Genomic DNA, 12123 nt, shown 5'->3' with positions numbered 1-12123 from the left:
CTGTGCTCAGCACACAAATAAACTTACCGGGATTCGAACCCGGGACCTCGGTTTAGCAGGCAGGGTCACTACCCGCTAGGCCAGACCGGTCGTCAAAAAGTGATAAAATTGCGTTAGTGGTTATCGCTTAGACCTTGATTACAAAGTAGCTTAAAAAAAGTAATGAGTTAATTTTCTTTTAATAACGAGATTCTTACTTACCTAGCATCCCAGGTAGCATCTTTTAATAACGCGATTCTTACCTTTAGCAAGTTGGCATCATTCCAGGTAAAACATGAATCATTTTCCTTGTTTTGCAATAATTTACTTTGTATTTAAACATCTCGCTTTAATATTTATATCAGAAATTCTCTTCAATCATACATTTCGTCACTACTTTTAAAAAACCTCGTATCTCACGCTGTTCCTCAAAGTTAAAACGCAGTAAGTCTATATGCATTCCATACATAATACTTAAAATCGCTGTCAATAGAAATTGTCAACAATGTAAACAAACCGTTATATAAAATATCAATATTTGAGCCCGATTTTATTATTTTAAAGGTTGAGGATCATAATGTGATATGAATTGATTAAATAACACATGGATTTAGCCAGAATCTGGTGAGTTAGAATGGAAGTCAGACATTTTGACTTCAAGGTTTGTTTACATTGTTCACAAGTTCTATTGACGGCGACTTTACTACAATTTTCTTTTCATTGACAGACGAAGATACAAGTTTTTTTTTAAAGTAGTGACGATTTGATTTTGAATCGGATGTTAATTTCAGTGATAGGTATCACTACCACTATCAGTACTCTCACTAATAGCATTATCACTAATTAGTAAAGAATCTCTCAAATCACATGTACGGCTGAGGCGGAGCCGAGGTCAACAAACATTTTATCTAAGGCTTACTTATTTACTGGCAAAGATGTGTACATACTAGTTTTCTGTTCGACGGAGCCAAAAAGCGGTAACTTCGTTTAGGACAGCGGTCTGGATTTTGACGCTTTTCGGTCAGAGTACAAACAAAATGTTAAGCATTTGCTGCATTTGCTTTATCCGTTATTTAGTGTCAAATCCGATTTTTTAACTTAAGTATTACCATTGACATATTATTATCAATCAAAGTCATTAATTTAGGCACTAAGCACCTATTGACCTAAAAATTTAATTATTTACCTCATTTGTAATCAATTAATTGAAACACTTTCAGAATTGAGATTGAACTTGAGTTTTTTAACACACGAGAAGTAAAATACATTTGCACCCGAGTCTAGATTATCACTGCTTCCAGTAGTCATCTCACATAGTGTGTTGCATAATATTATCCTCCTTGCGTTATCCGAGCTAGTGAGGGGAAAATCATCTCACATAAAGGTGTTATTCATTTGCCAAGGCTCATGGGAGCCTGGGGTCCGCTGTGACAACTAATCCCAAGATTTGGCATAGGCACTAGTTTTACGAAAGCGACTGCCATCTGACCTTCCAGCCCAAAGAGTAACTAGGCCTTATTGGAATTGGTCCGGTTTCCTCACGATGTTTTCCTCCACCGAAAAGCGACTGGCAAATATCAAATGACAGTGTGTTGCATAATATATTGCGTTAAAATATTGGCTGTGGGATAATAGTTATTTGTTATACAAGGGGGCAAAGTTGTATTTTAACGCCGAGTGTGGAATTAAAAAACGAGCAAGTGAAAGGATTCTATAGTTGAAGAATAGTTTCGAGAATTATTTGAAATCGTGATATCAACAAAAAAGGAATATTGACAAAAAGTTGCCGATGTTATATTTTTATACTTTGTCACCATTTTTATGATTCTCCGTCCGTCAGACACGAGTCAACTAGCGTACATTATCAGTACTACTACTTGTTCATAGATGTCGCGACGAACAAAAAGATTAATGCTCAACAATTTTTAGCTAATATTACAATAGTGTTAATCAGTACTCGATTTTCAGTACCTTCTGTTTGTAATACATATAAGTTGTAAACTGTTTTAATATTACATTTTTGGCAAACGCGACACGGTTGACACCTAGTGTCGAGTAGTGGTGATAATTTACGCTATTTGATGCGTGATTGACATACATCGGGGTTTTGGCAGCGGGAATGAATTTGTGTATTTATAACTCTGTTTATAGTAACTTGAATTACTGAAATATAGATTAAACTATGTATCTGGCTCCAAATGTACCTAGAAATGTTATAGTAATGTCTGTTGTTCATCGTTTTCACCCTTTTTGGGCTAGTGTAAATCATTCCAGCTCCCAAAACCCCGATGTATGGTGATTGACGCTAGATGTCACTACAAATAACTTGCATTTACTGATGTATGGAGTTACAACTCTTTCTTTAACTTATTCCTCTATGGTTGCTATGATATCAGAACTGTCACAAACAATGACAGGGAGTGACGTGGGCTCACTAAATCTGTCACCGATTTGGATATCGTATCTAATCGGGTGACATAATCTCGTCCTTACCAGTTTTATTGCCGTGTGATCAACTCCATAGACATAGAATACAATATAGAGGATATTAGGCAGGATCTAAATAACAATAAAGTGAACCTGACAACACAAATAAAGATATTCAGGGGGCCGATTTTTGAATCTCAGCCATTCGATTTCGTGAAATTCGTTCAATAATATTTCCACTACTAGCGATTTCAATTCTACTAACAGAATCGAAAACGAGTGGTTACCAGTAGTTTTAAAATTATTAGCCGTCCTTTTTCAAAAATAGCATTACGTCGTTTTCCACAGACTTTCGAATGGTGAATTCGTGCGTTCGAAATTCAAAAATTGATCCCCTGATTCTGATTATGTGGGTACACTATATACTAAAGCCTGACCAGCAGGGTTAGCATAAATACTTGCTGCGAGAGTTATGTCGCCGCCAGATAGACTACCCGTCCTTATGTCATTAATACAGTTAGAAGATGTGTGATATATCTCGCGGCGACATATTCCCGCAGCAATCATGTGCTAGGCCTACAGATATATATGACGCCATGTTCCGGAATTTCATTAGAGCGCATAAATCAGAAAAACAGTAGGTCTAGCACATCATTGCCGCGAGATAGATAACACGTCTTAGGACGGGTAGTCTATCTCGCGGCGGTATACCCTCGCGGCAATCCTGTGCTAACCCTGCTGCGTTCTCTTGACAATTTAGTCATATATTTCTGGTCCAGCTTTAAAAGGCAGTAGGCCTAGCGCATGATTGCCGCGGGAGTATGTCGCCGCGAGATAGATGACACGTCTTCTTCTAACTGTATTAATGACAGATGGATGGGTAGTCTATCTCGCGGTCACATGAATGCCAAGTGTGACCAGTAATAAATAAAAAATACGTTCAGAAATCAAACAGAATCGATTTACAATCGACTTATTATATTCGATTACGAACATTCAACTAAAAACATACGAAATGTCTGGAAAATGTGCCAAATGTAAAAAAATTATAATAAACAAGAACGTACTGACCTGTGAACAATGTCGTAATATATATCACATCAAATGCATAGAGGTGTCACAAAAATGTTTTGATTTAATGTCTAAGAAAAACAAAACAGACTGGAAATGTCACACCTGCCTATCAAAATCTTCGAATTTGGAAAGTAGCGCATCAGTACCGTCGCCAATCCCAAGCACGTCAGGGCAAGGTCAGCGCCAGACGTCAGGGCAATGCAAGGGAAATAATAAAATAGACCATGAACCGGTGATTGATTCGAAACAAATGATCTCCCCAGTACCACAGCCAATCCAGAATACATCGGGAACTCAACATAATACAAAACCACAAACGGAAATGAGATATTTAACCCGACGAAAAAAAGGTAACATTCTTGCACCAGTCACTCCTGAACAAAATTCTTCCGATTCACTATCAGACTGCAACAACTCAGAGTCGGACGATGAAAGCAACCCTGAAACAATAACAAGCGAATTAAATAGGAGCTGCCCACAAATATCCTGTATAAATACTTACGAGCTAGAAGAACTCAAGCAGAAATTATCGGCTTTAGAACTTAAATTGGGGTCGGCTGAAAATGAAATAGATCGCTTATCATCTGAAAACTACAAACTTAAAAATTTAGTAGAGGATTACGAAAAGAAAATTAATCAACTTACTATAATCTGCAAGTCAACTAGCAAGAAAACTACACCGGCAAAGAAACAATACAGCAAGCTAAATAAAACTACACTTAATTTTACCCAGACATCAGTTGAAAAGGAATTAGAAAACAACCAGGAACACGTGAATGTCGACGTACCTACATCGCCAAATACGCACGCTAATGAAAGGGTCCTGACGCTTACTAATGAAGCGCAGAGGGTTAGTGAACTATTACAAGAGACTACAAACCGAAACTGTAGTCTGAACTCAATGGGTAAGGATAATGACAAGATCGTCACAACTTCCGAATCATCTGTGCATTCCTTTGCTACACAAGAAAATACAAATGAACTTGAACTAACACGTATAAGTCAAGGGACTAAAATCGCTGACATATTGAAGGAAAACGTGGGCAACCGAATATTTATCTTAGGGGTCAACAATGTGCCGGTCTAGCTTCTAAGCTTTCTTCATCGAGACAGTTCAGACAGGACTCAGAGAAGTACACAGAATACAGAGTATCAGCCATAATAAAACCTAATGCTAACACGGCTGAGGTTCTCAGCCCTTGTGCGGATTTGAATGTGGATTCGAATGACTATGTTGTTCTGTCTGTGGGGAAAAGTGATTCGAATCCTGCATTGATATCATATGAGCTATGTGCAGCACTCAAGCAATTAAAAAACACTAATGTAATAGTGTTAAGTGTGAACAGCCACACGTCTTTAAACAGGACAAAATTAAATTCTATGCTGAAAGTAATCTGCAAAAACATTACAAATTGTTCTTTTATAGATGCCACTTTGATTAATAAGACCAAAATGTCAATGGGAAAATACTTAACAAAAATATCCGTTTTGATAAACCGGCATATAGATATTATGGACTATGAAAAACGATACCTACCAATGTTCAATAAACAAAGTGTACGAATTAATACTAACAGCAAAAACATAAATAATATGAATACCGTGGATACATCTAACAGCAGATTTGATGAAGCTCAGATCAAAAAGGGAACTATACCCTACTATTTTCCAATCATCCAAAAATCAACAGAATTTAAAACTCCATACTTGACACCTGATAAGTTTTTTCGATCCTAAGAATAAACCCACCTAAGCAACAAAACAATGTCTTCAGTAAAAATAATCCACCAAAATGTGAGGTGCATAAGAAACAAAGTGTTGTTACTACACACTATTGCAAACAAAGAAAAACCACAAATCATGGTATTTACTGAGACCTGGCTCACGCCACATGAAGTTAAAAATGTTAGAATTCAGGGCTATATTCACGGCTCTCATTATACGAGGCCTAAAAGAATTCACGGTGGTGTGTCGATTTTCGTTCAAGACTCATTGAAATTTAAAGCCTGCAGCAGATTACAAAGTATGTCTAAGGAATTTCATTGTGAATTAGCTGCAATAGAGACATCTATTGATAATATAATAACTGTAATTGTAGCCGTATATCGCAGTAATAACGGTGATTTCAATATATTTCTGGAAACACTAAAAGAAATGTTCGACATATTCTCCAGCAAAGATTATCAAAATGCAAATATTATACTCACTGGTGATTGGAACGTAGATTTCTTAGAAAAAACAAATCGAAAAATTGCATTAATAGATATAATGACACCGGTTAATCTTAGAAATGTGGTAACCTTTCCTACTAGGATTGAAGGACAAAGCAAGACATCGCTAGATTTTGTAGTCACAAATGTAGCGGAGGAGATAATAACTGTTGAGTCATTGGTCGCTGGAGTATCTGATCATGATGCTCAGATAATAAACATATTAATGAACCATGTAGAAGAACAGAGATCCAAATATATTGAAAGAAGACACTATACTGAGACGAATATGGATAATCTTAACAAAGCAATGTTGTCTTATGACTGGAACACTTTAATAGCTGCTAGTAATGAAACACCATTCCAACTGTTTCTTAATAGATATATTAATAACATGAATCTTCACATGCCCATTAAGATTAAGAAAATGAAGCATAATCTCAATGAACTAGTGTGGATAGACAACCATGTAATAAAACTTCAGGAGGATCTCAATGATCTCCACCAATTCAAACTCCAATTTCCTGAATTACAAATCAGCGACTTAATTAAAGAAAAAGCTCAGAGCATTAATGCATATCTTGTAACGTCGAAACAGAAACACATAGAAAATAGACTTCAAAATTCAACCAATCCAAAGAAAGAAATTTGGCAAGTAATCAAAGAAGAAACAAATAAATCTTTAAGCTCGCTTCAATGGGATCTGATAAATCATAATACTTTAAAGTCACTTCAACCGAACGAAGTACCAGATTATATAAACTCATATTTCACACAAATAGGTTACGATTTATTAAACACTCGATCCACAAATTTAAGTAAGACTCTGAAGAATTTAAACGAATATCGAACAAATGTGATTGCCAAAATATGCAGTTTTCGACCGACAAGCCCAAAGCTACTGAAAGAAATTATGAAAGAAAAAATATCAAGATCTAAAACGAAGGACATATATGATATAACTGGCCATCTTCTATACTATCTTACTCAGTCAGACGAATTAGTCAATTTATTGTCCTACGTGATTAATACAATTTATGTGTCAGGAAATTATCCTAAAGAGCTTAAAAAAACACGTGTGTGTCCACTGTTTAAAGGGAAAGGAGACAAAACATTAGTAACAAACTACAGACCGATCACAATAGTCCCTACAATATCAAAAGTGGTTGAGTCATTAATATCCCGCACTATAATGAACTACATGGAAACAAATAATATTTTAAGTGACTCGCAGTATGCATACAGAAAAGGAAGATCAACTACCTCAGCAGCATTGCAGCTTACAAATGACGTCATACATACACTAGACAAGAAACAAAAAGTAGCCGCAATATTTTTAGATCTGTCTAAAGCCTTCGACAGTATTGATCATGAATTATTATTGCTAAAATTAAAATTGTATGGTATACATGGAACTGAGTTGCAACTTTTAGAATCATTTTTAACAAACAGGGAACAAACAGTGGAAATTGAAATACATGGAAAGAAAATGAAATCAAAACCAAGAACAGTTCCAAATGTTGGGGTACCTCAAGGGTCGGCGTTAGGCAACACCCTATTTTTGTTGTTTATGAATGATCTTGCAGGATTAGACATAGATGGTAAATTTATAATATACGCAGATGACACCACTATAGTCGTAAAAGGCGACTCAACTGAAATAATTTCAGAAAAAATTAAATGTACAATGGAAAAGGTCATTGAGTGGTTTGATGATAACGGTCTGATTTTAAACTCTGACAAAACCCATATTATGCTTTTTAACGGTAAGACTGCTATCAGTGACGAAGTAAAAATTGAACTCTCTAATGGTACCTGCTTGAAAAGTTCAAATATGGTTAGAATGTTAGGATTTACCATTGATCCTGCTATGACATGGAAAACACACATAGACAATGTATGTGCTAAAATGGCAAGTGGTGTCTACGCCCTTAAACAACTTCGTACAATTATATCCCATGAATGTCTAATCCAATCCTATTATGCGTATGTACATTCCATTATGTCTTACGGTATAATTCTGTGGGGAAACTCGTCAGACCATCAGAGAGTATTGAAAATGCAAAAGCAAGCGATAAGAGTGATCATGAACGCGGGATACAGAGATACGTGCAGAGAATACTTCCAAACCCTTAAAATAATGACGTCTGTGGCTCAATATATATTTGAATGCATTATGTTTGTTCGGGAGAATATACACATGTTTAAAAAGAAAGGTGACTCCGAGCGCCCGAATCGTCGCGGCAATCATGTGCTAACCCTGCTGGTTGCCAGACGCGCACCAAAAATATCATTTTTTTCATAAAGTTGAATAGAAAAAGCGGTACTGATTGAGCTTCGAGTTAGAGTATATCTGCAGGGTTAGCACATGATTGCCGCGAGAGTATGTCGCCGCGAGATAGACTACCCGTCCTTCTGTCATTAATACAGTTAGAAGAAGACGTGTGATCTATCTCGCGGCGACATACTCCCGCGGCAATCATGCGCTAGGCCTACAGTCATATATTGTCCTTACCACTCACGTGCTTGCTTCCAGTACCTAGAGCTATTTTTTATGGAGTCTTGAAATATTTGATTATTTTATGTCGAAGCGATTTAGAGTGCCTTTTATGAAAATCAAAATCACGAGAGTAGATAATGGAAAGTGGTATTATATGACGTCACATACCGGTCTTCTAGGGGTGTCTTCTACAGTCACTGGCATAAATAAGTGATGGTTTCTGTACCTTGTCATATTAACGTCTTGTTTGCAATGTCTTACGAAATTGTTAAACGATTAAAAGCGACAAGTCAGAAATCATCACTTCTTTATGCCGGTAACTGTAACTACAGGGTGACATAGGGTATGAAGCAATATCTAAATAACTAACACGTGAGTTTATACACTCTCATGAAGCGTATCAAAATAGACAGATATAATATGTTTTTGGTTTGTTACTAGTCATATTTTAAAAAATGTTTCACGCTGTTCCTCAAAGTTTAAGTTACATATACATACTTACTACAATTTTCTTTTCAGTGACAGACGAAGATACAAGTTTTTAAAAAAGTAGTGACAATATTAGGCTTGATGTATACAATATCTTGCTTGGCTATTTAAGTATGTTTATGTAAGTCTATTTATATTTTCTTATATGTATGTTTATTCAATTTGTGTGTTGGAAGACCTACTCTTTTTGATTATGTTTTTTTTATTTCTGCTACCCAAAGGTTGTCTGGTAGAGATCCTCTTTTTCTGCCTCTATTTATAATCATTTGTTTTGTCTCTATTGTATCTTCTGCTGAGGTGTGCCAATAAAGAGTACTCAATCTATCTATCTGTCTATATCTAGCCACTCTACTTGGTATTCTTTTTTCTATCGGTCATATTTTGTCACATAAGAACCGGCCATCTAGGGGTTCTACTATTCTATGGGCGACATAATCTTATCCTTATGCGTTTTATTGCCGTGATTCGTACCATTGTTTTGTCAGCTGTTTGAAAATGTACCAATGCGGTTGATTTGGTTGTTCAGTCCTTTGTGGAGTTGCTTGCAGAACGTATTACGCATAGGAATAAACATTACCATATGACATGGAAAAATAAAATTTTACTTATGATTTACATAGGCACCTTTGTAGTTATTTTCGAAAGTCGTCTAATTTCGAAAGTCACTTAAAATCACCATTACTTCCATCATATCAAGATTCCCCTTTCGAAATTACCCCAATGCATTACTAGTGCAATATTGCAATCGATGTGTATTCATATTCATATTTATTTATTGCATCCATGGTGTGACTGCACTGCAATGCTAAAGTATAAAATCAGTGCGTCTAAATCCATACTAATATTATAAATGGGAAAGTGTGTGTATCTGTTTGTTTATCCGTCTTTCACGGCAAAACGGAGCTACGAATTGACGTTTTTTTTGTAGGTGGAGATAGTTGAAGGGATGGAAAGTGACATAGGCTACTTTTTGTCTCTTTCTAACTGGATAAAATTACAAAACGGTAAATTCGGGTCAATATAAGTTGGCAACGATTTTGATAGTCCCGCTTCTGCAAGGGTTAAGTAAACGTCATATATTCATTGAATTTTGTTAACTGTTATTTGTTATGTCATTATTCAAGGAGGCAAAATTGTTGTTTAACCGCATATTGATACCCGAGATTCCGATATTGTACCGCTGGAGCAAGCGTGTTCCGGAGTGAAGACCGCGTCTTGGTAAACGTAGTGTGGGACGCCCTCTGGCTAGATGGCGGGATGATTTGCATAGGGGGGCTGGCGGAAACTGGATTCATAAAGCAGCAGATCGGACACTGTGGCGTACCTTGGGGGAGGCCTGTCCAGCAGTGGACTGCAACGGGCTGATGATGATTGATTGATTGATGATTGATTGTAATGGTGCTTATTATTAATAAGTTTGTTATGTTACATCACATTTTTTATGTAATTTACACTTGAGGTTCAGTAGGTACCTACCATATACTGGAGGTCAGAGTTAAACAAGTTCGCCTACAATAGTAGGTACAGCATTAATTTTGTGAACTGCGACCGGTCTGGCCTAGTCGGTATTGACCCTACCTGCTAAGCCGGTCCTGGGTTCGAATCCCGGTAAGGATGTTTATTTTTTGTGATGAGCACAGATATTTGTTCCCGAGTCATGTGTTTTTATATATACATATCATGTAAGTATTTGTATATTGTATGTAATTATGTTCTTTTTGGTAAATAGAAGATTCACCTTATCCACGTTTAAAAAAACTTTTTAACCCCCGACGCAAAAACGACGGGGTGTTATAAGTTTGACGTGTCTGTCTGTCTGTCTGTCTGTCTGTCTGTCTGTCTGTCTGTTTGTCTGTCTGTGTGTGTGTCTGTCTGTGGCATCGTAGCTCCCGAACGGATGAACCGATTTTGATTTAGTTTTTTTTATTTGAAAGCTCTGTTAGTCGGGAGTGTTCTTAGCCATGTTTCATGAAAATCGGTCCACTATGTTGCGGTCGGGGGTTTTTTCAAAATTTTAATTATTGTAGACTGATCAGCGATAGACCCAGTCACACCTGATGGAAAGTGAAGACAGAGTCTAAGATGGAGCTCGCCGATTTAGTAATAGCCTGTTCACTCTTGCTTTAAAGAGACCGAGGTCGTATTTTTCTGGGAACACAGAATAGATGGTGGGAGCACATTCCATTCCTTTGCAGTCCGCATCACAAGAGATGAGGCAACTCTAAATAAGTCTGCGAGTTAGATTAGATGAAAAACTATAAGCCTTTTTACTTGTCTATGTAACATATGAATTCAGACGTTCCAAATAAATGTATGTGTATTTCGATAAAAAAAATATTCGAAGTAAGCACCTACGTATTATGGTATTATCGACTAATTTTATGATAAGATTTTAATGGTGTAAAAACAACAAACTCAAATACATATCACCAGTATCCATAAAATATTAAATTGGTTACTAACATGATTATATTCATTAACATTTTTTTTTTAACTATTTGTATTTGCTTTAATATTAAATAACATACTTGACAAAATAACGAAGACTGCATTTATTTTGTATTAAGTACCTATTAAATATGGTAATAAATTGATTTAACTTTTTAAATCTAGGTAATAATAACATGCTAGTACGTTGTGCGTAAATACACTTAAAAACTAGTTTTTTTAAGTAATTCATATTTTTTTATAATTACTTACTTATCATTATGAGACAAAGTCTTGGATCAAATTAAATCTTCATAGAAAATATAATTTATATTATTTGTTGAATAATAATCTGACATTTATTTCAGTAGTTAAACTTAGTAGACATTTTTCCTATTTTTCTAGTTCCATAATAAAATTCAACACTTACCTGGTTTTGGCGCCCGTTCCTGTTCCGTCACAGCCACCATTTTGAAAACTCAAAAACACACTAACACAATTTCAATTCGAAATTTTAGTCACTATATTTTTATTTATTTATTAACTGCACTGTATCGCGGTCAGTTCGATTTTGCATTCGCTCAAGGCATTGCCGGGTGAGCAGGAAGTTTGCGTTTGCGCCGGTTACTATTGAAACTGTTTTTATATAGCGAACGAGTTGTCGATACGGGACGGGCGAATCTGCGCTGCTGGAGCGTAGACCGTTTTATTGTAGACACCGCATCGGCTTGAATGGCTTATTTTTCTATAAACGCAATCGGCCGTATGCACGTCACATAGTAAATACCTACGCCGCGTCACCGAAAGATTTGAATGCGTTTCTGAGGCTAAAAAATAAATGTTCTATGAGCTCAAAATAGTTATTTGTTTTACAAGGGGGCAAAGTAGTTGTTTAACCGCACGTGCCAATATTGATACCCGAGCAAGCGAAAGATTCTAATATTGCGAAAGATTCAAAAAGTTGAATTTTGAGCGTTGCGAGGGCTTCTAGGCACGAAGGTTAAACAAATTTTGCCG

The 12123-nt window shown here is 36.3% G+C and overlaps 1 protein-coding gene across 1 annotated transcript in view; it reads right to left on the bottom strand.

Annotated features, from left to right (window-relative positions):
• LOC125230408 overlaps window positions 1-11708 on the bottom strand; it is a 59414-nt gene extending 47706 nt beyond the window's left edge. The window contains exon 1 of the mRNA XM_048135546.1: window positions 11537-11708. Within this exon, the coding sequence (XP_047991503.1) occupies window positions 11537-11576 (40 nt within the window). The 5' untranslated portion in view covers window positions 11577-11708. The remainder of the gene's footprint in view (window positions 1-11536) is intronic.
• Window positions 11709-12123: the final 415 nt, after the last annotated feature.

This window comes from Leguminivora glycinivorella, chromosome 10 (assembly GCF_023078275.1).
Source record: "Leguminivora glycinivorella isolate SPB_JAAS2020 chromosome 10, LegGlyc_1.1, whole genome shotgun sequence".
Classification (NCBI taxonomy): domain Eukaryota; kingdom Metazoa; phylum Arthropoda; class Insecta; order Lepidoptera; family Tortricidae; genus Leguminivora; species Leguminivora glycinivorella.
The sequence above is the reverse complement of the archived record's forward strand: the minus strand, read 5'-3'. Positions and strand labels throughout refer to the sequence as shown.